This window comes from Vulpes lagopus, chromosome 18, assembly GCF_018345385.1.
Source record: "Vulpes lagopus strain Blue_001 chromosome 18, ASM1834538v1, whole genome shotgun sequence".
Classification (NCBI taxonomy): Eukaryota; Metazoa; Chordata; class Mammalia; order Carnivora; family Canidae; genus Vulpes; species Vulpes lagopus.
The window spans coordinates 39,060,292-39,085,820 of record NC_054841.1 but is presented as its reverse complement, the minus strand read 5'-3'; the positions used below and the strand labels follow the sequence as shown (position 1 = coordinate 39,085,820).

At 36.8% G+C, this 25,529-nt stretch overlaps 1 protein-coding gene across 3 annotated transcripts in view; it reads left to right on the top strand.

The window, feature by feature from the left end:
- The first annotated feature begins 16,801 nt into the window (after positions 1 to 16,801).
- The window catches only part of SEL1L2 (SEL1L2 adaptor subunit of ERAD E3 ligase), a 61,956-nt gene continuing 53,228 nt past the window's right edge, over positions 16,802 to 25,529 (top strand). Inside the window, exons 1-2 of one of the 3 annotated variants that reach the window (XM_041733140.1) lie at positions 16,802 to 16,992; positions 21,442 to 21,604. In XM_041733140.1, the coding sequence (XP_041589074.1) occupies positions 16,859 to 16,992; positions 21,442 to 21,604 (297 nt within the window). In that variant the 5' untranslated portion in view covers positions 16,802 to 16,858. The remainder of the gene's footprint in view (positions 16,993 to 21,441; positions 21,605 to 25,529) is intronic. The other 2 variants (XM_041733142.1, XM_041733141.1) reach the window with 2 other exon arrangements.

Genomic DNA, 25,529 nt, shown 5'->3' with positions numbered 1-25,529 from the left:
TTGTAGGTATCAGTGAACGAAATCAAACAATTTTTATCACATATATTGGAAAGAAGAAAATTGATTAAAGTGATCTATCAAAGAGAAAATGCTGTAGGAAAAAAGAAGATTCAACGTAAATTAAGAATAAAAGGAATTCAAAATAAAGATCTCTCAAAAAGAAATAAAACTCATTGTAAGTAAGGGCACCTGGGTGGCTCTTGGTTATGCATCCAATTCTTGGTTTCCACTTAGGTCATGATCTTGGGGTCCTGAGATCAAGCCCCAGGTTGGGCTCAACACAGAGTATGTTTGAGGATTCTCTTGCCCCTCCCTCTGCTCTCTCCCTCTTTCTCTCTCTCTCTCAAATAAATAAATAAATATTTTTTAAAAATCATTGTAAGTAAATTCCCTCAAACATGTAAATTAAAAATGACTTCATGTAATCTAAAATAAAATTTTAGAGCTACTTTCTGAGAAGTCTTAGAATATAGTCATAAATATTCATACACACAAAAGATTTAAATTCTGTAAGCTTCTTTTAGATTCAGAATTTGTTCTGATGGTAATAAGCAAGGTTGATAATTAAGACTCCTGGATTTTTAAAAAATCTCCAAAATTATGTAGATAAAATATTTATCAGTTATTCTACTAATAGAAACACTCAGACTTTAAACAAAACCGAAATTAATATAGTGCCCTTTTTTTCTCTAGTCTATCAATCAAAATCTCTTCCTAGTAAAGACATAGCCAATTAGTTGACAGCTGTCTCTGGATGCAAGAAGTGTCTAAAAAATACAAACAATATCTCCATACCGCTCCATACCTTCTATGTATAGGAGTTAACTGGCCCTCAATTACAAAATTTAGGAATCATTTTTAGCATCTAAGTCTGTTTCATGAGTGCTTTCCCTTTTACAGAAGATATGTATGAATTTCCCCTTTATTAACATCTTGTTTAAGAGAGGGAAACTTCTTTGGCAGAGAAAAAATTAAGGATATCAGTTTTTAATGCCATTATAGACATGTGTACATATCTTAAATTTATTTTAAATCTAAATCATATACACTGAAACATTCATTTGACCATTTTTTGACATGGAAACACAACTTGTCCTTTACTTAGCATTGGTCTACTGATTGGCATTTCTAGTATAAACCCCACTCAAATGCATCATCCGTGATTTCCCATCTTAAGTTTTTAATGAAACAAGGAACTAAAGATACTTATGGAACAATCTGTGAGCAGAATCCTTCCAGATATTTGCAGACTTTTTCCTCAGTCATTTATATAGATATTTCATCTACAATTAAATTGGGTAATTTTTAATGGCTCTCCTTTATCAAGTTTTTTCACTGTTTTTCAGTTACATTGCATAGAAACACATTTTCTTTTTGTACTTGCATGTAATCAGTTTACATATTTTAAAGTTAAATTCCATAGTTACAATAAACAGTAAAGCTGACACAGATAGGTTTGGAAACACTTGATCTCTGGTAAGCATGCAACGTCGGGGAACAGAAATGTACACATTTACTAAAGACAGTCCCGCTATTTGCAAGCATTTGATGTGCTGCAAATATCAGTGAGTAAGTTAGATAGAAGAAATGAAGAGTATTAATTTGGCAAGTAAGGTAGGTAGAGATTGTTGAAGGAGCATCTGCTGTTTAAAAGAGTAAATAAATGAATCAACTATTGTACCCCTGAAACGAATATAAAACTGTATGTTAATTACACCAAAATTTTAAAAATAAAAGAGATATTAATGTCACCTTTCAAAAAATAACTCTCCCTAATATGGATGTGGTTATGTGACACATAATAATAATAATAAAAGCTTTCCTTAATTGAGCATTTTCCATATTGCTTTAAGTGTTTTTCCCAATTTTAACATGGGCTATATTATCTTTACTTTATAAGATATGGAACCTGCAGAGCAATAATTTACTTAGCATCACAAAAAAATATTTAGTAGGAAAATTAGGATTTGAAGTTGTCTAGTGCCAAAGTCCTCTAGCTTTTAGCCGTTATGTCATGCCTCTCACAAAAGTAAGCTGAAGATATCAAGAAATTTTAATCTCATATATCTCAATATGTCTTTGAGCAAATATTGAACTATGTAATAAAGATGCTGCAATTTCCTGAGCACCCAATTTATTTGAAGGTTTTAAGGGAAGTAAATAATAGTAAATCATTGAAAACATTTTTGTTTTAGAACTAATAGGTATCATATATGCCATAGATTTCAAAATTCATATTTTGATTATCATACCTAAGACTTCAAAGAGATGCCTTCCTGTTCTCCAGGTATCTAGAGATTGTACATGCATTCATCATGGACTATCTAAATGTCCCAAGGACATTTGAGAAGCCCTGCCTTATAACAGTCCATTTCTCAAGATGTACATAAATCTTAAATGTTTCTTTCTGACAAAAGTACATATAGAAAGGTGGTCATGGCCAATAAGAGCAATAGATAGAAATTGAGAATTAAAGGATTGGAGCCAGAAGAACTCTTAGTGATTCTAGTTGATAATTTTTTATGAGAGTCTTGCTTTGAAAAAATTTTTTAATTTTTAAAATCTTAATATTTTAAGAGTATTCTCCTCCCCATTTACTCCAAATGACTGCTTCACTACTCATTTGAAGAATTCTGGATTATGACATAAAATGTTGACATGTGTGTTACTTGACGTATCAGGTAGAGTTCTGACAGGAAGCAAATGGCACATTAAATTGAGTCATTTAAGACAAGTTTAATAAAGAGTCTATTTCTTAAAGTGTGGACAGGATGTAAGGAAACTGCAAAGTAATCCTGAGGCTAGTAACACTAATGGCATTACCACCCCTGGGCTGGAAGAGTCACAGGGCAGTAATGGCTATTAGAACCCTGAGAAAGAAACCAAGAGTTATATTGGAGAGAGCTCTCTCCCAGAACTGTGACCTTAGGACAAGTGATAAAGCCAGCCTGCAGTGACGCAAACTGGGGAGCCAGGGAATAAATATCCCTGCCTCACTCTTTTCCCTTCATACTGAGTGCTGATGCCTTCCAACCAAACCAAGTCAGAAGCTGGAGGGGAACTTTGATGCAGTCCATATGGGTTAGTGTCCCAGGGGATAGAGCAGGATGGAGTGGATTTTAAAAGGCAATAAGAAGACATCCAACACACTGGGTTTTCTAGACAAGGGGAATTAGATAGCATAAACTAGAATGATGAGGACTTTTAGTGGCATACAATAGAAGCATAGGTATTAAAAGTAAAATTACAGAATCTTAGAATTAATAAGGGAAATTTGGAGGTCATCTAGTCCAATATCTTTCATCACATATTTATGGCAGCTCCTTCTTAGATGCCTGTGACTAAGCTCATGATGATAACACAGCTTATGACATTATTTAATACATTTACTTCTTACAGAATTATTAACATTAAAATAGAATCACTTCCTGATAGTGATCTTAGGTGTTAGTCTGTTAAATTATGGTAGTGAGAGGTGGACAGAACAAGTCCTCTATGGACTCTTTCACTGAAGTAGTTGCCCTACCTCCCCAAATAGTGTAGCTGGTTACATATTGTTTCTAATATCCTGTTTGTTGTTTGGGGCACCCACTCACAGTGATGATTCATAACAAACTTAAAGCAAATTGAAATCTTTTTCTCACCTAAAAGTACTAAGTCAGTGTATCAGTGAGTGTTCAGCTAGAAAAAAAAGAACCAGTAGGAGATACATATGAAAGGATTTATTGCAAGGAATTGGCTTATGTGATTGTGGGAGCTGGCTAGGCAAGTCCAAATCCATAAGGTAGTTTGTCAAGAACAGGCTGGAGGGGCGCCTGGGTGGCTCAGCAGTTGAGCGTCTGCCTTCAGTTTGGGACATGATCCCGCGGTCCCAGGATCAAGTCCCACATCGGGCTCCCTGCATGGAGTCTGCTTCTCCCTCTGCCTCTTTCTCTGTCTCTCATGAACAAACAAATAAAAATTTTTTTAAAAATTCCCTGGCAGGAGCTGAAGCTGCTGTTCACAGGTGGAATTTTTCTTCCTCAAGGAAACCCCAGTACCATTCTTAAAACCTTTTAACTGATTAAATCAGGCAAACCCAGCTTATCTCCTTTACTTAAAGTCACCTGCTTGGGGGTATTAATCTCATCTACAAAATGCCCTCACAGAAACAACTAGATTAGTATTTTATTTAATAATGGGACTGTATGTAGCCTAGCCAAGTAGACAGATAAATTTGACCCTCACAGCCAAATATCTCCTAAGCCATATGTGTTCATCTAAATTTTAGAATCTAGGTATAAGATTTTACACTGATGTCTATTAAATTTCATTGTGTTCATTTTGGATTAATATTCCAACCTATTGATTACATCAACTAATTCATCAGCTATTCTCTCCTAGTTTTCTGCCACTCAAAATTTTGATAAGCATGCCTTCCAATCTTTTACCCAAGTTTTTCTTAGAGGAGTTAGCAAGATATGGCCAACTTTACAGTGTAGAGCCCACAATAATCTACCATAAGTCCCCACCTCCAACTCCACACAGAAACCTGATGTCAACAGATCCCAAGTATTGACACATGGAAAGAAATTACACTGCAGAACCAAGAGAATTTTGGTATTTTTGCAATAGTGAAAAGAGAATGGGAGAACAAACATGGAGACAGTAGACATAAGGAGTGAGAAACATAGTTATTGACTGTGCTACCAAGAAACCAGTAAAATACCAAAGTTGGGGGAACCCAACTGATAATTTAAAATCAGTGATGCCTAAGGTGACCATTAAAGTTCTTTTTGTTCTTGGAATAAATCATCTTTTCATTCTGCTCTCTGAAATTGTTGGTAAAAATCTATATCCCTAATTAATACTTTTCAAGAGTAATATTCTTTTGGTACATCTTGAGTAGCTGTTGGTTTCACTGTGGGTCCATGTGAAACAGTTCAGGAACAGTACCTCTGGAATCAGGAGTTAAGAAAGTAGAGAAAGCTGTGGAGAAGTAACCTGGTCTAGAGGGAGGGTTTGAACTTCAAAAGCCGTGGAATGAACCAGGAATATAGGTTACACATGGTTATCAAGCTGGCTAAAAACCTTGTTCAACTCTATTCTTATTCCATTCTCATTTCAGCATTTTGCACACCAGATATCAAAAAAAGATGAAATATAGGTGTTTTATAAAAGTGCTATTCCCCAGACTTACTAGTCCTCCAGATAAGAGAAACAAGACTTAACCTATCATTCTCAAAAACCTTTCCTAATTTTTAATGACCACATCTCCTTAACTCAAGGCTCACAAACCTATATATAATACTCTGTTAGAGAAATCAAAGAGATTCACATCAAACTGTTTCTAGAATATGAAAATATGTCTCCACATCTTGAAAACAGAGGTACTGTTTACCCATTTTCAGTCCTCTACCACTTGTTCCCCTACCTAGAATTTGTCAAATAATAACCAACAGCATTTTTACTCCCATTATTTCAAGGCAAGATCTGTGCCTGCCATTTTGTCTGTCACATAATTAATATGAATCCATATTTGCTGAATTAAATTGAGTTGAATTCCTCTTATATAGAGCTAGGATGTAAAGTCAGGTCTTTTGACTCCAATTTCAGCATTCTCTACAATATGCTACACTATGGGTGCTCCATAAAAACAAGAGAGCCTTACATTTTAAGAGTATATTTGAATATTCTTTTACAGTTGAACACAATGCTTTCACATCAATTCTGGTTTTGTATTTTTTCTTATAATGGCATGTTCCTTTTCCTCAGGATATCTTATCACTATAACTTCAACAAGTAATTTTTCTTTCTGAGTCAGAATTTAGTCTCATAGAATAATTACCTTTATTAAATTGTTAGCAAGACAAATCAATAATTAATGAAGCATTGAGAACAATGGAGCATATTCCTGCTGGCAACTGGAACACTACCTTCTATGTACATCTTGACAGGTCCTTACTGGCATTTCTTGGAATTAATCATTATTAATTTTGGTAATGAGGTCAGATCACTACTATGCTCTTAGTTTGAGAAGGTTGTCTTGGTATCTTGCTTTAAGCTAGTCTTGGCATTCTTTTTTAACACCCCTAGATCTTTAACCTGCTAGGCTGTTATCATACATATTCCACTTTATTGACTTTTGGAATATATGTGGATTACACTGTAAAGTGCCCTTCATATCCCCCCACCCACCCACCCACACACTCACTCACTTCAATGAGATATTTGTTGCCCAATTACTGTAAGTGTATTTCACAGACAGCCTTCAGCAGTGAAAGGACTGTCTCTCAGGTGCAGGGAGATTCATAGTCCAAGGTTATGCCTTCTCCCTGGGGCAACCAACTTCCAAAGACTAATCAATTCAGGAATATGAAGTCTTGACTATCTCAGCCTAATGCGAGATGCATCAGAAAAGACACTTTAGCTCCACAGCATCCTGTAGGGTCAGGCAAGGGTTTCATTAGCCTTGTATCACAGCTTCTCCCCTGCCCAATCCAACTTTTTCCCCAGGGGTGCTTCCCAGGGGCATGTCTTAATAAACATTTTGAACTCTTAGAGTCTGCTTATCAGGGAGCTCAAACTGCATATCATTTAATACCTTTACAATTACTGAGATTTTTTTCTTTTTTTTGTATATGGTTTTTTTAAATTTTTATTTATTTATGATAGAGAGAGAGAGAGGCAGAGAGAGAAGCAGGCTCCATGCACCAGGAGCCCAATGTGGGATTCGATTCCGGGTCTCCAGGATCGCGCCCTGGGCCAAAGGCAGGCACTAAACCGCTGCGCCACCCAGGGATCCCCTGAAATTCTTTCTTTAAATCAACACAAGTTTTTTACAAGTGCACTGACTTTAAAAGAAAATTCCTAAAGATCTCCCATTCTAGAAAAATGGTGGACTAATCCAGTATGAAAATCCTACTACAAATACCTAAAAATAATGCCTAAAATACACCAATCTCTTGATAGATAGATGATTGATAGATAGATGATAGATAGATAGATAGATAGATAGATAGATAGATAGATAGATGATAGATAGATAGATAGATGATAGATAGATTTAGGGCAGAGCTGGGTTCACAGGGAGCTGAAATCCCCAGGTGCTAGAAATGATGAAAAATAAGGATGCAAGTTGATGTTTTACAAAACTGTGATCAGAGCAGGTAATGCATAACCCTTGATTTTAAATCCCAGGCTGGGAAAATCAAAAAGACATTAGGGACACTGGGGTGGCTCAGTGGTTGAGCATCTGCCTTCGGCTCAGGGTCATGATCCTGGGGTCCTGGGATCAGGTTCGGCATCAGGCTCCCTGCAGAGAGCCTGCTTCTCCCTCTGCCTATTTCTCTACCTCTCTCCGTGTCTTTCATGAAAAATAAATAAAATCTTTTAAAATTTTTTTTTGAAAAAAGACATTAGGATTTTTATTTTATTTTATTTTATTTTATTTTATTTTATTTTATTTTTATTTTATTTTATTTATTCATGACAGACACACACAGAGAGAGAGGCCGAGACACAGGCAGAGGAGAAGCAGGCTCCATGTTGGAGCCCGACGTGGGACTCCATCCAGGGTCCCCAGGATCACACCCCGGGCCAAAGGCGGCACTAAACCGCTGGGCCACCAGGGCTGCCCCCCCCCTTTTTAAATTATTATTTGTTTAAGATTTTATTTATTTATTCATGAGAGACACAGATGCAGAGAGAGAGGCAGAAACACAGGCAGAGTGAGAAGCAGGCTCCATGCATCCAATGTGGGACTCCATCCGGAACTCCTGAGCCAAAGGCAGACGCTCAACCGCTGAGCCACCCAGGCATCCCGACATTAGGATTTTTGACAAGGCAGTTGGGATGAAGAGCTATGAGTAAAACTGAGAGTTTTATAGAATTGTTGCAGTGAAAGGGAGACTAGGTTAAAACAGGTAAACCACCTATCATTTTCAGCAAATATCAAAGAAGCTCTTCCTCTATTTAGGCTTTCACAGGGAAAAACATCTCCTTGGAAAACCCTACACCACAGCCCTGTACTTTATACAGATTTGAATTTGAATTTATGCTACCTGATTTTTTTTGGTAAACATATTCGTGTTAACAAATAAAAATTTCCTTCCATCAGTAAGGTAAGTCTGGAAAATTGACAGAAGCAACACAAAACCACTTTGGAAAAACATTTCTACAATTCCTACATTTTAAAAAGCCTTGTTGAGGATGAACTTACGAGAAATTTTATAAAATGCACCAAGTTAAAAAAATCTACTCAGGAAAAAAAATCTACCCAGCGAGAGTCAGTTTGCATATACCTGCACCCACATACACACATGTGCCAAACAGGCATAGCACCCCCCACGTCCTGATATAGTAGAACAATAATGTTAAAAAATTATATATAATTTTTATATAAATATAAAAAATTTTTATATAATTTTATATAATTTTTTATATAATTTCTAAGAATAAATATATTCTTAGATGGTTAAGAAATTATAGGAAAAAAGAGAAAGCATCATGAAAAAGGAATAGATAGCTGTGCAAAAGAACCAACTAGAACTAATAAAAATGAAAAGTATATTCATTTAAATTGAGTGAATGGCTTACATAAAAGATTAGACACTGGAAGAAAAGATTAATGAACTAGAGAAAGATCAGTAAATACAGCCCTGAATGCAGCCCAGAAAAAATATCTGAGTTGAAGGACAGAAACGCTTAGGTTAAAATTAAAATGTTATAAGTAAATGCTGTTTACAAGAGTATACTTAAAACATGACATAAAAGACTGAAAGTCAGTGGATGGAAATGATATCATAGGCAATACTAAGCAAAATAAATCTGATATTAATTTCAGACAATATATAGACTTCAGGGTAAAGGCATAAATAGGGAGAAAGCTTCATCATATAGTGTTCAAACGAATAATTCACCAGAATGATATGATGTCTATGTGGGAAAATTCAGGAAAATCTATTAAACCATGAGAATTAATAGAGTTAGGCAAAGTTGCTGGATTCAGAAATTAATATATAAAAATTAATAGCATTTCTGTATATGATACAACTGAAACAAAAACAATTGAAAATGAAATTACTAAAATACTACTTAAAATAGAAGTAAAACTAAAAGATACCTAGAATAAATCTAACAACAGATCTACAAGATTTTTAAGAAGAGGAAAAGGAGGGGCTCCTGGGTGACTTGGTTGGTTAGGCGTCTGCCTTCAGCTCAGGTCGTGATCTCAGCTCAGGTCATGATCTTGCGGTCCTGGGATCGAGCCCCACATTGGGCTCCCTGCTTCACGGGAGTCTGCTCCTCCCTCTCCCTGTGCCTCTCCCTCTGCTTGTTCTCTTTCTCATTCTCTCTCAAATAAATAAATAAAATCTTTAAAAAAAAAAAAGGAAGAGGAGAAGAATAAAACTTTATTGAATAGTATAAAAAACACCTGCATAACTGAACAGATGTTATGTTTATGAATGGGAAGACTAAAAATTCTAAGATATCATTTCTTGCCAAATTAGTTTTAAAATTGCCCAAAAGGATTTTCTTGAAGTTTGACAAACTAATTTTAAAAGTATATGTGAAAACAAGTCTAAAGATAGCCAAGATACTTTTGAAGTAGAATGAGAAGTGGAACTTGCCCCACTAGATTCTTACAATAAAATGATATTTATATAAACAATGTGGTATTGACATATGGATTAAAAAAACAGAAAAGAGTCTAGGATCAGTTCCACATATACAGGGGAATTTGGTATTTGACAGGGGTGGCATTACAAATCAACAGGAAAGAATAAACAGATTGTATGCAGACAACTGATTCTCATTTGGAAGAAGATTAAGATCAGATTCCATTCTCACTTCATACAAAGAAGTAACTTCCAGGTAGATTAAAGACCTAAATGTGATATCAACTTTAATAATTTTAGAAATAACCTTATGATATTGTCATAGAAAAGGAATTCTTATAAAAGACAAAACTAAAGCCATGATGACAAAATTCATAAATTTGCTTACTTTACAATTAAAAATTTTAATAGGCATTTTTAATTATAAAGTGAATAAAAAGCCCCACAGACTAAAAGAAGATACTGCAACAAATAGAGTCAACAAAGAATAGTATTTTGGTTGTGTATAGAACACCTACAAATCAACAGGAAAACCAAGTAAAAAACTGAACAAAGGATACAAATAGACAATTCTTAGCAGAGGGAAAAACCAAAGACTAAACATACTAAACATACTTAACTACTAATTGCACAAATGCAAGTTTAATAACAAAGATTTATCATTTCACAACAGATTGGCAAAGCTTAAAGGTCAAATAACCCTGTGAGTGACCCAGCATTTAAGGAAATTAAAACCTTATATGTACATCACTGTCGGGAGTGTATGTTTGGTACAGCCTCTTTGAAGAGCAATATAGTAATATCTAGTAAAGTTTAAAATGTCTATATGCTACCCTCAGCACATGTACTAATACAAATATATCCTACAGAATTTCTCACATATCTGTATAAGAAAATATGTGCAAGGATTCTCATTGCAGAATTGGTTTTGGTAGCATTGAAGTGGAAAAAAGCTAATATCTGCAGAATGAGTAGGATAAATAATGGAAGAATGAATAGATAAACTGGTCTAGTCATACAATTTTAACATATTCACTTGGTTAAAATGCATGAATGAAATCTATTTGTATCCAGATGTATTTCAAAAAGTGAAAAAACAAGTTGCAAAAGTATATACAATATGATGGTAGTTATATAAAATATAGAAATAATATTAGGTACATACATGTAGTAAAAGAGCTACACAGCAACTTCAGAATAATAGCTACCTCTGAAGAGGGAACAAGGGGAAAGGATATTGGAAGGAAGCTTTGAGTGTGTTTGTACCATTCTGTTTCCTTAGAGAGATAACTAAAACAAGGCAAAATGTTGCCATCTGTTAAAATGTGTGAAGTAGGGTTATGATGAGGTATGTTTTCTGAATTTTTTTGTATGTCTGAAATATTTCATGGTTAATTTTTTTAGAGAAAAAAATGAAAATTAGTATCACTTGTGACAAGTAAAATCTATAGATGAATATATATATGAAATATATTAACTATCAAAATTTTAGTGTGTGTAGTAATGCTTAAAATTATCCCAGGTACCATTTGGGAAACAGTAATGAAAGATGATACAAATTAGCAAGTGTAGCTAATTATCAACCCAGTCAGCAGACTCTTACCCCCTAGAGGGCCTTGACTAGAGCAAGTCACCAACTTTCTCTTGTCCCTTTTGCTCCCACTCATTACTGAAGGGCTTCCCATTATCCAAGGTCTCCCCCAAGCACTGTCTTCTGAAATAATCATGTCCAAACCAACCAGACTAGGTATGATCATGTATGCATAATGATACTCTGAATCATCAAGACCAGGTTAAATGATGCTCATTTTCTTCTGTTGGGGTAGGTGAAGGAATATATTAAATACTTTTTAGACAGATTTCCATCAGAAAACAGTCAAAACAAAAAGAGGTATGACTCATCTAATGGGAAAAAACGATTTATATGAAACACATTTTTCACTAATGTCAGATAAAATAAGTATAACTATAAACCATTGTTTAAAATACTTTAATTACAATAAATTTATTTTTAATGCATTTTGGACCCATTTTTTCAAAATTTTCAATAATTGATAGTAACTTCATGTTTCTCACATAATTCTACATCTTGTGTAGCTCTGAGAAGCAGATTGTGCAGTGTGTAGCTCTGAGAAGCAGATTGTGCAGTCAGATTGCCTACATTTGACTCCTTGCCTACAGGTACCAACTGCATGATGTTGGGCAGGTTATTTAACCTCCCTGTGCCTCTATCACCTCATCTATAAAATAAGAATAATAGCTTCTTGCTCTTACCATCAGAGAAAAAACTACCTGGTGCCTAAGTGGTTTATAAATGTTAGCCTTTATTATAACATAATAATTAACATTTTTGACTCTTCATTGGTTTTATAAACCACATTTCTTTCTGTTAAATTGAGAGTTTTAGATAGTGAATTAGTCTTTAAAAGTCAGAATCCTTGTTATTTCAAGTTTTGCTTAGGAGATATTTGAGGAGAAAATTTTTCTCTATTTATAACACAATTTGTCTACCATTACCTAGCACTACCACTGAAGGTATTTATGTTTGACAACAGTAATCCGGGGACAGTGTGAATAAACCTGATTATTGTAAATATCTTTGCTCTTGTCCAAGTACATTTGAGTTGATCGCATCTTTATCTGACTAACCTCTTTGCCGAGTCATTCTTTCTTAGATGGAATGTTATTTTTAGTAATGGATCATTATTCTCCCTCCTTATCTGGTATTGTATTTTCCTGGCACACATTAAGAGCAAATGTGAAGAGTGCTTCTGATGTATTCAGAAAATCAGAAGCTGAATTTGGTTTATATCAAATACAATTGAAATTAAGTAAGAAGGACACAGTGTCTATGTAGGCAAGATTTTCTACAAGGGAAAGAACTTCCCATTTTTATCTCTTTGTATCAGTTTAATGTAGCACTTGATTTTTAGTCAGGCTAAAGGACATTCATCTATCTTCCACCTTAATTTTTAATTCCCTTGACTCTTAATAATCCTTCATGTCATTTTGATATACCTATAATTTGAGATTCAAGAAAATGAATTTGTTTTTCCTTTTGTTATTTCAGATTATTTAAATGGTATTTTGTGTGTGTGTGTGTGTGGTGAAACATAGAAGAGAGTGAGGAATGCAGGATAGGGCAAAGGAAGGAGTTGGGCAAAGATAGGGGTTCAGAAGTTTAGAGCTTTAAGAGTGAATGTCCCCCTTCCCATAGGCCAGGGGTTAGGCTGTTACCTCCACATCAATCAGTTAATGGTTACAGGCCACCAGGACCTGGGGTGCTAAATATCCATATGGAAGACCTTGTCTTATTTGCCTGACCTCCTCAATTCAAATAATCTTTGTGTCCATTTCTCTTCAGTCATTTACCAGTCACATGCAGAGCTATTTCACCAATATAATTTCAAACCCCCAAAAAATTATCTGATCAGAGCTACCTTCCTACCACTTCTGCTCCTTCTCTTTCTCCTACCAAACTTGCCTATGCCTTCACAATGACCTCAGTTCCCTTCCCCCACTGCCTTTTCACTCCTCTGTCCACACCCCTCAGTATCACTTATTCCCACAGTCAGCCTAGACCACATGGTCAAACATGACTCTCAAGCCCTCACTCTTTAAGACACATTGCCCCCACTTATTGTTTCATACCCATGGTTTATTTGTATAGATTGTTTCCTCCAAATGAAATGCCAGTTTCATCTTCTTGGCCTGACAAACTCCTACATGCATTTCAAGAATTATCTAAAGTGTCCTTATATCAGTGAAGATTTCCTTCTTTCCCTTAGCGAGAGTAGGAGGTCTAAGTGGGCATTTGCTGTTTGGTGGCTTCTCATCATCCATTTTACTTTTCTCACCATCCCAATTTCCTTTTGAGGAATTAAGTGTTCCCCAGTGGGTGCATTCTTACAGCAATGTAATGAGAAGCCTTGTCTCCCCTAATTAGACCCATCAGAATCATCATGGAATCTGGAACAAGGAGAGGAAGATCCTAAAATGAATGGATTTCAATCCATCCCTGTAGTAGCATCTGTCTCTGGTCTCTCGCATCAAAGCATCTGTCTCTAGCATCTGGTCTCTAGCATCTAGCATATGTCTCTAGCATCAAAGCTCCAAAGAGCTTTGATTCCTGACTGACCCCACTGATTTTATGAGCTTTCAACAGCCTCCCAGTAAATTCCTTTTGCTTAAGTCAATCAGATTAGGTTTCTATTGCTTACAAACAAAGAAGGCTTCTGTACTCCCACAGTGCCTTATTACAGAGTGCCTTCCACATGGCATTGTAATTTTTTGTAAACATGTCTGTCTCCACCACCAGGCTAAGACAGCATCTCCATCATCTTTGGAAACACGATATCTAGCATTGTGTCTAACACATGATAAGTATTCAATTCATTCTGATTAAATGGACAAGTAAATGTATGAATGACAGAGAATAAGTTGCTTCCAGCTCTTTTCTTTTCCATTAATACCTGCTGCAGGCAAGTGGGCACTTTTTGTTCCAAAGCTTTGCTTCTGTTCATTACCAACAAGAGGATTCTTCATGAATTCCACAACAAAGACTGACAGGGATTAAGGAAGAGACTTAATTAGAGAAATTTACAAAAGAAGGTTCAGCAAGAGAAAGCAAAGAATCCCATTTCTCCCATCATCTCACAGAAAGGTGAGCTGGGTTCCGGGATTGCTGGACACATGGAAGGTCTATACCTCCTATTGCCTACATAGAGTATAATCATGAGAAAGTGGCCTTTATCAGAAGTGGGCTAGTTGGGTACCCAGCTGGCTAGGAAAGTCAGATGTCCAGCACCTGGAGACATTGGGGAAACATGGAAAATTTTAGTCCTTCCTGTTTTTAGAAGCTAGCCACTGATCTGATGGGAAGCCAAATTGGGTGCATCCCTTCCCACAGAGAGAAGGAATAGCTTGTTTCCCATGGGATCCAGAGTTGGCATCTGTATTACTTTGCTAGGGATGTCATAATAAAATATCACAGGAAAGGAGGCTTAAATAGCAGAAATTTATTTTCTCACAGTTCTGGAGCCTAGAGGTCCATGATCAAAGTGTCAGCAGGTTTGGTTTCATTCTAAGGCTTCTCTCCTTGGTTTATGAATGACCACCTTCTCAGTGTCTTATATTGCCTTTTCTCAGTGCCTGCATGCCCTTGATGTCTCTTTCTCTTTTTATAAGGACACCAGTCATATTAAATTAGGATCCCACCTAATGGCCTCATTTTAACTTAACTACCTCTTTAAAGACCTTATCTCCAACTAAAATTACATTCTGAGATGCTGGGGGTTAGGACTTCAACATATGAATTTAGAGGGACACAAATTCAGCCCATCCAAGTTAGGTATGAAATAATGATTAAGGCTGTAGACATAATAACATGTCAAGAGCTCACTATAAATTATGTCTCTGACAAACACTGAAATACAAATTCATCTAGTTGAAGCACTTCTCATATTTCCTGCTGTGTGAAATAGTGCTCTGTCACACCTAATCCACCTCTTTTACCCCTGATGCTCATCCCACCACTTCTTAAGTCAGCTTAGAGCCATTATCACGACAGAACAACCAACAGGCATCCACTATTTGGCTGTTCAGAGGATTCCAGATTCAGGAAGGTCCTTTACATCAAATTCAGAATGGTCTCTTCATTTCCTGACTGTGCTTTCTCCAAATTTGGAAATTGTTAAACCTTAAAAAGGAAATTAAAGTGTTGTCAGATAACTTTATCTGAAAATTGAGCCCCCTTACAATAAAGAAAACTTGTATTTCAATACATTTGGGAAGTCAAAAAAAGAATTACAAATTAAAATAAAAGCCATGGGAAGAAATTTGTAGTGGTAAATCATTTGTCACATGTATATGCATGCACAGGCAACCTTTCAAAATGTATTCTTGCTCTTTGAAAGCATAGTACTAGGAGCAATTGCTATTCCAAACACAGATTAGTAGGTTATTCCATTATTCTCCTCTTTAATCATGCCTATAGATAGCATATAACTCAAAGCAGAAATTAGATGCTAAAAGTGTCTGGTGTTGCTGAATTGAATGGATAACTTGAAGCATTCAAAATAATTGCAAATTAGCTTTTAAGCTAAAAACATTTTTTACTTTAAAAAATAAATTGAACAACTCTGATGGTTTGTCAGAAAGAAGAAAAACAGGAACCACTTAAAGATTTTTGTGGTCTTGTTAAAGAGGCATCAAATCTCAAAATACCTCTTTTAAAATGGTTTTAGGCATGGTTCACCTAATCAGAGGTTTCACTGAGTGTCATAATGGACTTCAAGAGGCATTGTGATGTAGAAGGGTATTGGGGTTGGGGGTGTCCATGTGCATTCAGTAGGTGGAGTGGGGACTACAACTCCAACCCTAGATGCACACTAGTTATCTAGGAGATGCCCGTTGCTCAGGCCCTCATGTTCTCTTGAAATCTTACAGTTCAAAGGTTGATGGGCCATGATCAGATAAGGGAGTCTGAAAGGTAAGACCTTGGTGTTTAAGATCCTTTCTTTAGGGTACACCAAGCTACCCCTTTCCCTAGACACCTTGCTTCCTGCTTTGTATTTGCAGAAACTTGCATATCTTTCCCAGACTGGGAGCATCTCTCTCCCTCCTACCATCAGAAGCATTTTTCTATCTCCTCCACCCTCCATACATTTTCACAGAAGACAGGAAAAGGTTTTTGTATGTAGCCTCTACTTTCTGACCAAAGGCAAAGTGATCTTCCTGAAATGCAGAGGTTAAATGGTAAGGAAAGTGTAAAGGAGGAAAAATTTTTCCTCTACCTTTCTAGGTCCTTTTGGCTGGTTAATTAATTAAGTTCACATAAGACAGATTAATAGGAGAAAAACAAATTTAACTTCATATGTACGGGCATTTGAGGCTTATATGCCATCCTGAGCTAAGAAAGAAGTAAGGGTCTGAGGCTTCAAAGAGAAGGAAGACAATTCATAGGAAGATTGGAAGAGCAAATGTTTGGTAAACAAATGATTTGCCATATCATACAGAGACAATAAGATGGAGATGAAGTTAAATAAATGTGCCCTGCCAACCTCCTCTTACCTTACCACACCTAGTCCATACTCTTCATAGTTCTCTCTGGTAATAACTCTTCATGGACCAGGCCCTTAATTATCTTCAGTTCAAAATAATCTTCATGCCAATGTGGCACATTTTGGGGAGGCTTATCTGAACCCCTTCAGCACGTTAGGGGTTTATGGCAGTACATTATTTTGAAAATAGAAAACATAATGTTATTTTTCCTTGTTTGTCCATATTTAGTAAGAAAGCAAGCAAAGAAAAATTTCACAGATGAAGGAGACCAGCTGTTTAAGATGGGCCTCAAGATTCTCCAGCAGTCTAAAAGCCAAAAACAAAAAGCAGAGTAAGTCTTTGTCCAGTTACTTAAGCCAATTTAAATTCCTGGCTGAGATAAAAAGAGCAATCAAAACAATCTGGCTTGTCATTAAAAGCTTATTGGCATAATAAATAAGTTTATTTGCCCTAAGTTTTTAAAAGGATCTATTGATGTTTAAAGTACCCTACAAATCATCAGCCTAAACAGAATTGTATTATAGTCCCTACACTTTAAGTGAAATGCAGAATTAAGGCATTGATCTGAGTATTCAGGCAAAAATATTCTGTTTGGAATTTATTAGGTATTTCTCATGAAATAATATATGTTATTTGAATTAGAGTGGTTGTTTTATAATGCTTTATTCTGCCTCAGTGTTTGTAGAGCACTTTATGGTTTTCAAAGCACTTTGCTGTATGTGATTCCATTTTATCCCCAGAACAGCCTTATGAGTTAAGAAAAACTTCATTTCTCTCCCACCCCCCACCCCCAGTTAAACAGTTGGGAACAGAGATTCAAGGATGTTAAAATGAGATAATCACAAATACACAGCTGAGAAAGTAACAAGACTGTGGCCACAGGGTCTCACTCCGTGTTCATCATTCCTCTTTTTTCACTTGTCTACTTTGTTTAAAGAAGAAGCAGAAATGTCTTGTGCCCCCATTAGAGGGACACAACATGAGGTCACCCCTCAAGTCTCTAATTAAGACCTCCTTGAGATCAAATCCTAGCTCCACCCTTCACTGGCTGTTTTATCCCTGAGCAAGTTACTTAACCTCTTTGTGCTCTGGATAGTACAGATAGATTCCTAGAACAATGCCCTATGCATAGTAAGCAGAAAATAAGCATTTGTTATTTTTATCTCTAACCCTTTAAATGGTAAGTGGAAGAGATGGAGAGAAGTAAACAAATGTATTTTGAAGCAATAATAAAAAGAATGGGCTCTGGACCTTCAACAAGGAAACATCTTTTGTTTGCACACAGATTAGGCCTAGCAGCTCTGCAAGAAGCATCCCAGTGCTATGGTAGCCATTCCTACTCAGGATGGCAGCAGAGTCCCTGAATTCTTTCTTAAAGCTCAAAGCTTGTCAGAAGAGCATACGTTATAGAGGATAAAGGGGGCATTCAGCTATGAACAACTTTCATTTATTAAGCCTCTCTTTGTGCTGCTTATTGTTCTGGACATTTATGTGTAGAATATCATTTATTGCTCACAGTGATATTGTGAATCATAATTTGTTATCCCCAAATTACAGAGGTGGAAATGGAAGGTCAAAAATATTCTATAATTCTTCCAAAGTGACAAGAAGAAGGAAGTAAAGGAGTTAGTCACCTCTTTTGGGGAAGTTAAATTATAAGAGCAGAGGAAACCATCCCCTGCCAAGCCTGGGTGTCATGCTGAGCATTTCCAGGCTATCATGATAGCCTGAGGATGGGGTTAAATCAGACCCCCAAAATACAATCCAGCCTGCTAGGAAAGTCTGCTCATTCAGATGATCACTGAGTGGATGAGAAGAATAGGAAATTCCCAACCCAGCCCAGCTAGATGAAAGAACAATGGAATTCTGGAAAGGGGCTAGTCCCTGAGATTTCAGATTAGCTCTCCCTATACCAGGTGAACCTTAGATGAAGGATCCACCAGGTATACCCTGTTAAATTCAAGGAAACCCTAGATTCAGACAATGGGACAAAATCACGTTTGGAAGCTCCCAAGTAACTATCCACTTAACCTTGATGGGTACCCTCCTCTTTGGCTTAAAGAATGGGGAGAAAACCCAACCCTGAAAGCAAACTATCCAGCAGTGCAGGAATCTTCAAAAGACCTAGGTGTCATTCAGTCTCAGGCTATTCTTCCTAGCTTATCTTTACTCAAGAGTGCCAGAAAAGCAGCTTTTTAATTTTTTTTTTAAGATTTTATTTTTAGGGAATCTCTATATCCAGTGTGGGGCTTGAACTCACAACTCTCAGTCACATGCTCTACTGACTGAGTCAGCCAGGTACTGCAAGAGCAGCTTATTTTTGCAGCAGCATAAAGCTGAGTCACCTGATCCTTCTGAATTGGCAGATAGAGAACTAGAACCAAATCTGCTCATAGCAAGAGACTTCAGGAATTTGTGGGAAAGCTGAATGAAATTCCTCCAGATATCAGGATGGTCTGCTCTTAAGCCATTTACATCCAGTATAGCCATCTCTAAGATTCTGGTCAGAGAAAAGAAAAATGAAAACCCTTACTGACCACAGAGGAATCATTTCTCTCCCATTCATTCCTCAATCCTATGTCCTCCTTGCTCCACCACTTCTTCTATAAGAGAGACGTGCTACTAGTTAGTCTTTTTGGCTCATTGACATCCACATCCACATCTTAACCCAATTCATTCATTCATTCATTCATTCATTCATTCATTCATTCAGCTATAACTTGTTTAACAAGTCAGCACTGTTAGAAGTACAGATGTTAAGTAAGCATATGTCAGGGAGACACAGACTTGTCTACAGGAGTCAAGAAGCCTCAGAGACAACCAGAGTTAGCTGTCATTAAGAATTACTCCCCATCAGCAAAAAAGATTTGAAGATAAGCTGCTGCCCTACACCAAGTTTCTGACGTGTCCTAGGGATGCCCTTAGTTTCCTCCTTCCCCAGCACACACCTTAGCACCCAATACCAGATCCCTTAGAGATTATCTGGATACCTAACCGACCTTTCTTTTTGCCGGTTTCTCCTGCTTTTTCCCTCTTGGGAATTACAGTCCAGCTCTTAATCCTACCTAATTTACCAAAAACTTTCTTCAGCCCTGGGTCCTGCTTACATTTCCTTGGACTTTCTTGATAGGAGACTGAGGTATCCACCCTTCCCTTAGAATCAAAGATACTTAGACGGATTGGTTTTGCAAACTTTTGCTGCCCCCTGGGATCAGTGAAAGGATATACTACTGGCTCCTGCAGCCCATCTCTGATTTCTTTGCCCTGGTCCAAGTGGAGTGCCCTTCTAATCCCAGCAGGCTCTATGGTTGCAGCAGCAAACCCTGTGACAGAATGACTCTAGGGAGTCTGTGTCCTGATGTCATGCCTATCTCTGAATGCCAGACATTTACATTCATTGACCTTAAGACCTTCTGTCTTATTTGCCTTCTGGTCCCTATGATCTTGGCTTGCTCTGACCATGGTTAATTTCTTGCCTAACCTCCTGGCTCCTTTTTTCCATTAGAATCTATTTTCTGTATTGCCATCCCAGATCCTAATGCCTGTGTGGCTCTCACGCAATTCAAGCCCATTCTATTCTGCTCCAGCCACCAAGAGCAAATTATTTTAGCATCAGCATGAATAAGTGGTGCATAAAGTGGAGTCTCCCAATCCTTCTGAGTAGCAATGGTAGATTTGTGTATTTGTTCCTATATTTGAGCCAAGGTCACGAGTAGAGGTTAATGCTTTCTGTTCTTCCCGCTACCAAAAAAGAAGTTATGAAAGTAAAAATAAATCCCAAAAGTACTCTCTGTCTCTGACATAAGTTTTGACCTTGCAAGGTTCTCCATCAATACTTGTTATACAGATCAGGCAAGTGATTTCTGAGTGAGACTCAGAAAATGTAATGTCCGGCAATCCTATGGCATCCATATTTATAATCAATAAATTTTCACACCATTTACCCACTAATTACAGGAGAACAATTACCATGCTATAAAACTTTAAAATGTATGCAGTAGTCCTAATACTAATACCAACAATAATAGCAAAATTTATTGAGTGCTTATTATGTACCAGGTACTCTGCCAAGCACTTTACATGGATTATCTCACTGAATCTTCCCAGGAAATTTATGAAGTAAGTGTTATTGTTACCCCCACTCCACTGATGAAAGAGGCACACAGAAGTTAAATAACTTGCTTGAAGCTCTCAAACTAATAATGGTGGAGCCAGATTTTGTACCAGGCATTTAGACTTTAGAGCCCTAACAACCATTGGGTTTTATTTGGTTATTGTTTTTCTACACAGTTGGACTTTGTATGCTTAAGACTATCCTGTGTTTTAGAAAATTATTTCAGAATATAAAGGGACTGTTGTTTTCATAATAGTAGCTTTCAAAATGTGACATTCCAGCTTTGATTATTTTTGATTATATTGCTATATATTTCAGAGATCATTTTGTAAAACAAATATATAATGTGGGTGGCTGTGGGGGAGTTCACTATTTTAGGACAAGTGCCTCAATTTTTCATGTCACTTGGTGAATAAGCTTGAACCATGATGTAGCCTATATAATTCTCCCTTTCAGCAACTCCAGTATTTGTCAGGTATATCTGAAATCATAATCTGAGATAATGTAAGGCTGAAAAAATCCCTACAGATGTCATGGACTTCAGCTCAACTATATTATTAATAGCAATGACGACTTGGTCCTACTTATTAGAGGGAAGTAGTATGAAGGAGGGGGAAAGAAAACGTTTTTGATAATCAAACCTCTACCTTCATATATTTTAAACAGAGCCTACGTATTCTTTGCCAAAGCAGCTGACATGGGAAACTTAAAAGCCATGGAGAAAATGGCTGATGCTTTACTATTTGGAAATTTTGGCATGCAAAATATAACAGCAGCTATCCAATTATATGAGTCCCTGGCTAAAGAAGGATCATATACAGCCCAAAATGTGAGTTTTAAAAGAAAAGTAAGCCTTACATAGCTATATCCTAAAATAACTATAGACAAATAATGTGTGAAAGGAGTTTAGCGATAGTATCCACACTGCTGCATGAACCCAGACCTAGGGAAGTTACAGTAGCACTCTAAAATAGTGATGTCAGGGCAGAGATACAGCAAGAGCCCTGGGAAAATTCTTCTAGTTACATGGGTGAGTGTCAGGAGTGGAACAGAACTGCTCTCTAATTCAGCTTCCCATTTTAAGATCATGAGTGGATTTTGAAATAATTTGAGAACTCTGAACCCCTAACATAGTTAAATTTTACATAAAATAAATTCACCTATGCAAAAAAACAAAAAGTCCAGAAGTAAATCTATTACCTTTCATGATGTTTGGTTTTTACATTTCGAAAATTTTATAAACTAAGTATGTTTCCCCCCCTTTTCTTTTTTTACTAGATGCATTTCATTTTATTCCAAGAATAACACAGAAAATCTGAAAAACAGAAAAACAAACAAACAAACAAATAAGACAAGCCAACCATTCTGACTCAACTATTGTTAGGATTGCTCTATATCTTTGCTGAGCTTCTTCCTCATGCATCTCTTTTTTTTATATTAATCTAATCACAGTACAAGTGCATATGTCATATTGTTTCTGGCTACTTTGACTTAATGCCATAGCAAAACCATGTTTTCGTGTTGTTGGTCTTTTTAATAAAAACATTTCTGATTACAAAATAAATTCATGCTTATTACAAAAAAAAAAAAAAGTCTGAGAATTCAGAAAGTATAAAGAAGAAAGTAAAAGTTGTCTGAAAGCTTACCTCCCAGAGATCATTTTTGGTATCTCTGGGAGGAAAGTGCAAAAGCTAGACTTTGGAGTCAGAAAGACTTAAGTTCAAAGCCACTTGCTTTTTAGATACCTCCTAAACAAAATCCTTTCCCCTTCTTCTATACGAGAATCCTTTGATATACTCTCTAGTTCTGTTTCCCTCATAATCTAATAGGAGTAAAATGTTAAGTGTGTTCCTAGGTAGCATTGCTACCTAGATTGAAATGACTTCTGATTGACAAACTTCCTTCCTATTGAGGCAAACTGTAATGAATTATAAGTACCTGATGGTGATAGTGATTCTTATGAGAACTTGGGACACTATTTGTATGCAACCATTATTTGGGGAATGAGGCTCCTGCACCCACCTAATGTGGATCTTACCTCCTGGAGTCATCATCTGAGGGACCAAAGACAATGAATGCTGGAGGACTGTGTGAACTGCAGCAAGAACCCCCAGAGGCGAAGACCTGATGCTGCTCTTGGAAACTATAGTGCCTGTGCTATATCCACCTGAATAGACTGATGGCAACTGTAGCCTGTGGGAACCTTGTGAGTCTAAGTTTTATTTAATTGAAAGAGAACCTGGACTGGAAAACTTCTAATGGGTGGGACAACCTCTCTATATTTCATCTATAGGGTTAGGATATGATAAAATGCTGGATACTGTGTCCATCTGGTCACAGTTCTATCTCTAATATTTAGCAGAGTGCCTAGGACAAGGAATATATGTTGAATGCTGAATCAATTAATGATGAATGACTTAAAGGAATTATTTTTTTTAAGATTTTATTTATCTACTCATGAGACACACAGAGAAGAGAAAGAGAGAGAGAGAGAGGAGAGAGAAAGAGAGACAGAGGGAGAAGCTGGCTCCATGAAGGGAGCCCAACACAGAACTCGATCCCGGGTCTCCAAGATCATGCCCTGGGCTAAAGGCAGTGCTAAACTGCTGAGCCATCCGAGCTGCCCATATTTAATGGAATTATTGTGAGAATTAAAATAATGTGTAAAGGTATTTAATTCCATACCTAAAACTTTTTAATCATTCATTAAAAAGAAAGGATATAAATATTATTATTATAGAATTTTTCCTATAGCTAGGTAGAATTTTTTTGACAAAAATGAGATCATACTTTAATTGCTATTTCCTAGTCTCTTTACTCAATAATATATCATAAACATCTAGCATGTAAATATATACAGATCAACATCACAATTTTATTTTTTAAAATTTCTTTATTTATTATTTGAGAGAGAGAGTGTAGGGGGAGGGGTCGAAAAGGAGAGAGATGGAAAGAATCACAAGTGGACTCCACACCAAGCATGGTGAGCAAAGTCGAAGCTTCATCTCGCCACCCTGAGTTCATGACCTGAGCTGAAATCAAGAGTTGGATCTAGGGGGCAGACGGACAAGATGGTGGAAGAGTAGGGAAATCGACTCATCTGGTCCCCCCTTACGTAGATAACTTTCAAAAACATCCTGAACACCTACATATTCGACCTGAGAGGTAAAGAAAGAACAGCTGGAATACTACAGAGGGAAAAGTTTTCACTTCTAACAAGGATATGGTTGATATTTTTGACTCCCTCACTCATACAGCCACTCTGCACTGGACAAAGTGACTAGAAGGAAGAATTCACCACAAATGAAAGAACCAGAAACAGTACTCTCTGCCACAGTTACAGAATATGGATTTAAATACAATGTCAGAAATTCAATTCAGAAGTACAATTATAAATTTACTGGTGGCTCAGGAAAAAAGCATAAAGGACTCAAGAGACATCAACACTGCAGAATTGAGATCTAATCAGGATGAAATTAAAAATAGACTAAATGAGATGCAATCCAAACTGGATGCTCTAACTGCTAGGGCTAATGAAGTGGAAGAGAGAGTGAATGACATAGAAGACAAGCTGATGGAAAGGAAGGAATCTGAGGGAAAAAAGAGCAAAACAATTAGGAGCCCATGAGGAAAGGCTTAGGGAAATAAACGATAGCCTGAGAAGGAAGGATTTATGGATAACTGGGATTTCAGAAGAGGCTGAGAGAGAGAGAGAGGACCACAAAGTACATTTGAACAATTCAAAGCTGAGAACTTCCCTAATCCGGGGAAAGAAACAGACATTCAGATCCAAAAGATAGAGAGGACCTCCCTCCCACCCCCTGCCAAAAAAATTTAAAAAAAAATAAATAAACAATAACAACCATTCAGCACCTTGACATTTAATAGTGAAACTTGCAAATTCCAAAGATAAAGAGAAATATCTTAAAGCAACTTGAGACAAGAGATTCTTAACTGAAATGGGAAGAAATACCAGATTAACAGCAGACCTCTCCACAGAGACCTGGCAGGCCAGAAAGGCCTGACATGATATATACAGGATACTAAATGAGAAGAACACGCAGGCAAGAATACTTTATCCAGCAAGGCTGTCATTCAGGATAGAAGGAGAGATAAAGAGCTTCTAAGATAGGCAGAAACTAAAACAATATGTGACCACCAATCCAGCTCTGCAAGAAATATTAAGGGGGACCCTGTAAAAGAAACAGGGAGCCCAAAGAAATAATGCGCCAAAACAGGGACTGAATGGGTATTACAATGACACTAAGTCCATATCTTTCAATAGTTACTCTGAACGTGAATGGGCTAGATGATCCCATCAAAAGACACAGGATATCGGACTGGATAAAAAGCAAAACCCATCTGTATGCTGTGTATAAGAAATTCATTTTAGATCTAAGGACACCTCCAGCCTGAAAATGAAGTGGTGAAGAACCATTTACTATTCAAATGGTCCTCAAAAGAAAGCTGGGGTAGCAATCCTCATATCAGATAAATTAGAGTTTATACCAAAGACTGTAGTAAGAGATGAAGAGGGACACTATATCATGCTTAAAGGGTATATCCAACAAGAAGACCTAAAAATTATGAATATTTATATCCCTAATGTGGGAGCTGCCAAGTATATCAATCAATTAACCAGAGTAAAGAGACACTTAGATAATAATACACTAATACTAGGAGACTTCAACATGGACTCTGAGCAAAGGACAAATCTTCTAAGCAGAACATCCCCAAAGAAACAAGGGCCCTAA